Source organism: Zeus faber (assembly GCF_960531495.2).
Source record: "Zeus faber genome assembly, chromosome: 7".
Classification (NCBI taxonomy): domain Eukaryota; kingdom Metazoa; phylum Chordata; class Actinopteri; order Zeiformes; family Zeidae; genus Zeus; species Zeus faber.
Window position 1 is genome coordinate 14,995,321 of NC_137203.1, and position 5,098 is coordinate 15,000,418.

Consider the following 5,098-nt stretch of genomic DNA (forward strand, 5'->3'; position numbering starts at 1 on the left):
CCCGACGATCATCCCACTAATGACACCGTCCCACTCTTGTCATTTGGCCATAACAGTGTGTTGCCCCCGCGCTCGGTGACGGGCGTCCTGCAGGGCACGTTTCCGCGGCAGGGAGGTGGGTAATGGCTCACCGGGGGTCAGGGCTGACTCACAAACTGGTGTGGCTTTGGGTGTCGGCGGGTCAAGGACCGAGCCAGCCGCCAGACACCATAAAGTCATTTGGAGCGAGGACATTTTGCGTTATCTCAACACGGGGACGTTGATAACTCGCCTGGGTGAACTGTGCATGAACTGTGCATTCAAGTTTCCGCACTTCTCGCCTCCTCTCCTCATTCAATTATATGGTTTTCCTAAGTGTTTGTCCGAGGCTGGGACATACGATTGAAAGAGTATGCTCGCCGTTTTTCAACCCAGGCCTTATTGAAATGTCGCTTCCCACAGTTCAAAGCACAAGCTTGCGTCATTACAAGCTTTGCTGTTGAGAAACTCCGCTGCAGCTTCTCACTGCGTGCACGTGCAGTGCGACGGGGCGAAGGCTGAAGCCTGAAGTCTCCTTTTTTGAAAAGGGGAGGCTCAGATTATGACAAGAGGGTCTTAGTTGCGATGGTGCATTTTACCGATTCCATTTATTCATTTGCCCTTCTGCAAATCAAACCTTTTTTGATGCTACATTCGTGGCACGGAGGAGCCTGGAAACAGGAAGTTGCGCCGCTTCCGGCCTGCATCAGCTCACCCTCACCCTCGTTGGATGCGCTGAGGTGGTTGTGAAGAAAATGTGATAGAACTGTCATTCAAAACATTTTCTATACTATAATGCGAGCTTGACGTTTTCGAAAAGGGGATATTTCGTGCTAAACCCACGCCCCATTGGACTTCGCGGGTTATATTGAGATAATAATATTGAGAACGTTGCCACTGCGACTCACATAGTAGTTGCCCGCCTGGAGTTGGGTTATTTTGATTCGGCTCAGCGTTGCCGCCGTTGCGGTCCTCCGGCCGCGTGAGCCGTTGGGCTCCCAGCTCGACTGCTGCGTCCCCCCCGGCTGTGAAAAACCTGTTCAGAGGCGACCACCTAGCGTTGCTCGCGGAGGGACGTCCTCGCCCGAAAACGGGAGAAAGCCCCGGCGAACCCCGGCGTGGCCCTGCGGTCGATGCACCCCCCACCCCCGCTGACTCCCGGGTGTTCCCAGCGGAAAGGGGGGGCCGCGCCCGCCACTGCTACTTCCCTGGGAGGGACGCACCCTCTCCGCTCATGTTTCCCCCACCCATCACCCTATCGCCGCCGTGTCTTCTTTGGACGTCCTCCATCGGTAAATCACGGTTTTATCAGGTAGCCTTCGCCGTGCACTTCTAAATATAGTAGCGCTGCTCTCGCCCTGGCCCCGCTCCTCTGCTTTTTCCGGATCAGAACGAGGAGGGGCTTTTGCGCCTTTGCGGTGAACTCTCCTTCGTCCCCGTCCCCCCCGCTTTGGTGCCTGCGCTTTATTTTTCCGTCTTCATTCTTTCGAGATATGTAGATGGTTTTCTCTCTCCATGCTACACCCCCCCCCCAAACCGTCCCCGTCGTAGAGCCTCTTATCTGATTCCCTTCTCTCTTCCATCCCTTTGCTCTTCCCAACGCCTGACTTTCATCTGCGCTTTTACTATCTTGGGTTTTTTTGTTTTTGTTTGTTATTTTTTACGACAAAGAAAGGGTTTGTTATGTCATATCCACGGGAAAAATGACAGATTAAAAAACTAACAAAAAAAACAAAACAGAAAGTACTATACATTCTGGAAGAACGGATTTAATCATAATTCAATAAAATGATTATAAAGAATATTGTATAAAAATAAAGTAGTGCTCTGCAGCTAGAGATTTTTCTTGGGGGGGGGTGGTAATGTTAGAGGGGATTTTTTGCCAAGTGAAAAATTCTTTTAATCTTCAGTGTCCTAGAATAGTGAGAGCAAAGATTTTTGAGAGGGTTGTTTTTTTTTTTTTTTCTCCTTCTTGTATTTAAAAGAAAATGAACAAACAGGAAACACACACGAAGCGAAACAGGGAAACAGTTCAATCGGCGCCGCTGTTTCCAGAAAATGTAAACGGCAAACTGTCACCATCGTACTGCATTTCCACACATAAACGATATATTTTTCCGAGTGAAATATTTGGCACCTTTCACTCTCTCAGTTGCCGGAAATAAATAGTTTTTAACTCATACAAAAACAAATAAATATCAACAATAAGTTACTTAAGTCAAGATGTATTTCACAAGTCTTGCACATATGACGTATTACACACCACCCATTTTCTTTTATTGACAGAGCGTGCGATCCGGAATAATAACGTCCGAGTCTCTGCGAGGTCAGACGTTTTGGTTGAACATCCACGGTGGAGTGAAGCCACGGAGATCCACCTCTGACTGAAATCCCTGGGATCCGAAGAGGTCAAGGTTCTCAGGAAGACCGGAGGTGGGGAAGAAAGTAAAAAAAAAGGATGGAGTTCTATTGTCTCTTGGTTGTCTCCCCTCTGCATAGTCTCAGGCTGTAGAGGAGTAATTCCGCATAATGGGAGGGGGGCGAGTAAAGCTGCCGTTGGGGACATTCGTTTCGGGAGAAGGACAGAGGCCGTGCTTCATGGTGGGACGGAGTAGAAAGGCTGACGGAGAGGTTGCCGCCGGGCCTGAAGCTCTACCTAGACGCAGCCACACTTCCTGGCGGAGTGCCTCCGCACCGTGTGGTAGATGAGGTTGTCGTCCAGGAAGGAGAGGTCATCGTCGAAGGCGATTGGCCGGCAGCAAGCCTGGAGGGGCGTGTCCCTGGGCCCCAGCCTCCTGCTGTGTACCAGGCTGCCGAGGATCTTGTCGTAGTTGGTGTCCGACTTCCTGCACGGCCCAGAGCAGTACCTGAAGATCATCTCCTCGCCGGACTGGTAGCCCAGGCCCAGGTCCGTCACGTTGAGGTGGATCTGTTTCAGCACACAGCCCTGTCCCTGCTGCCGACCTCCTCCACCCCCAGCTCCTCCTCCTCTTCTCCCCTTCCTCCCCGTCTCCTTCGCCCGAGCTCCTCCTCGTCCGCCCCTCCGGCTCCTCGCCGCCGCCTTCTTCTCTCTCCTGCGACGAGTCCCGGAGCCCGGGAGGAGTTTGGACGAGGTGGAGCCGGAGGTAGAGCGTCTGATCCTACTGACGGTCACCCGGATGAAGTCCACCACGTCCTCAAACCGCTCTGGAAGGAGCTCCTCGCTGGAGTCTGTGGGGAAAGTGGACGCAGATAGTACTTCAAAAAAAAATTATAATTATCGATATTTTGGACGAGAGGCTCTAATTCTGAAGAATTTTGAGCATACGACACACCAGAGAACAATTTTAAGTCCATTCCAATTTCCGTTCATAGTATTAAAAGAGTTTCCATTTCGGAGACATAGAGGAAAATCAGCATTGCATGCGTCGGTTCCCCAAAAGACACCCGACGCTGCATCACTTTAATGACCTACAGCAAAGTGTCATCCGGGGCCGGAATGTGGTCAGTAGTTTTGGAGGGAATGGAAAGCCCAGACCGTGTGCGTGTTTAGCGAATAAAACCAGGAACCCTCTCCAAACGTTGTGGCGCCATCCGCACTGCACCTGGTCCCATTGATGAAGTGATATTTAGGAATGCCTGAGGCCAAACGGAGGTGAATTTATTATGTGTTACTGACGTGCTGTTATCAGACGGACGGGTACGGAGTAAAGGCCGATACTACTGTGGAGCTCCAGTGCAGAGAAGAGAAGCGTAGAAAAGGACGCCTCAGAACAAGGGGGTTTCAACCAACCTGCCCACCACCCAAAATGAGTTTTGGGTGGTGGGCACGTTGGTTTAGAAGCTTTTTGGGGCTAATCAAGCTTGGTGGGAAGTAACATCCAGAATTATGTAAATCCTTACTTGAGCAAGACTACTGCTACTTTGGGACTCATTTACTCGGGCACCACAAAATGACCAAATTACCAAAGTAAAAATAAGAAAGGACAATACTTTGTTAGAAAATAATCAAGTAAACGAGGTGAATCAAGGTGAGAACGTACCCAAGTAGGCCGACTGTAATGAGACTAGTGTTTATTGTTTAATGAGACTTTGTGTTTATTCCAGTAGTTATTTTCCACCTCTGCTTGGAATCGAGCGTATTAAATTCGTTCTTTTCAAGCTGCTCGCACGTCTCGGCTTTAAGTGTTTGCACATTTAGTCTCTGTCAAAGAATAATATTGACTAGAGTCTAATTCTAATGACTCTCGTGTCTTGGAGATCTCAACTGAGCTGCATTTGAGTTTCAGCTGTATCAATTTTCACACAAATTGCACATGAAAACAGAATTTCAATATTGTGATGAATTTTCTTTTTTTTTTTCCCCCCCCCACAATTTTGTTTCATTGCCCCCGAATGGCGGGATCGGACTCCCTCTGCCGGCCCCCATCCGGCCCGCGAGCCTCATCTTGGACCCTCCCCGGTTCGCTGTCTTACATTGCGCTCCCTCCGCGGCCGTCGTCGCCGCGTCCCCGGCGGACGCGTGGATCCCCGCGGGCGGCGTGTCCAGGGGACTCTCCGGGCTGTGCCTGTGCTTCCGCAGCGCGGGGTCGGCGTGCACGGCGCTCAGCAAAATCAAACAAGTGGTCAGACTATTCCATGACGTCATTGTCCACTTCAATCCCACGGAAAAACATGACGTCATGTGAGAACAAACAGCCGTCACACACACACACACACCCCCCCCCCGCCCCCCCCTCGGACCGGTCCGGGGATCAACGCATGTTAAGTTTATTATTCTCCTGTTTTTTTGTTGTTTTTTTTTTGGTTGTTGTTTCGTCCCCAGCGTCAGATCCTCAGCTTGCAGACGCGGTTAACACGTCATCACAGCAATGATTCCCGGAGGAAACGATGACGATGACTGCATGTCGTCCGCACTTGGACGCGCTCCCCGCCGGCAAAGTTGCGCACCGTTCGCGTCGGACTCCGCAACTCCGCTGCGAGTTTTTAAAAATTGTAAACATTTGAGAACAACCGACGGGTCCAGGTCTGCGAGGAAGTCCGAAATGTTTCCCTCCCGCGAGAAAATGTAAAAAAAATAAAATAAAAAAAAAAAACCCAA

At 50.4% G+C, this 5,098-nt stretch overlaps 1 protein-coding gene across 1 annotated transcript; it reads right to left on the reverse strand.

Annotated features, from left to right (window-relative positions):
• Positions 1–1,973: 1,973 nt before the first annotated feature.
• Positions 1,974–4,645, reverse strand: LOC307232995 (glial cell line-derived neurotrophic factor-like; the record flags this gene model as incomplete). The annotated part of the gene is made up of 2 exons (XM_080004208.1): positions 1,974–3,228; positions 4,474–4,645. The coding sequence occupies 2 exons, from the start codon at positions 4,643–4,645 to the stop codon at positions 2,675–2,677; spliced, it is 726 nt and encodes a 241-aa protein (XP_079860334.1). The 3' UTR covers positions 1,974–2,674.
• Between the last annotated feature and the right edge of the window lie 453 nt (positions 4,646–5,098).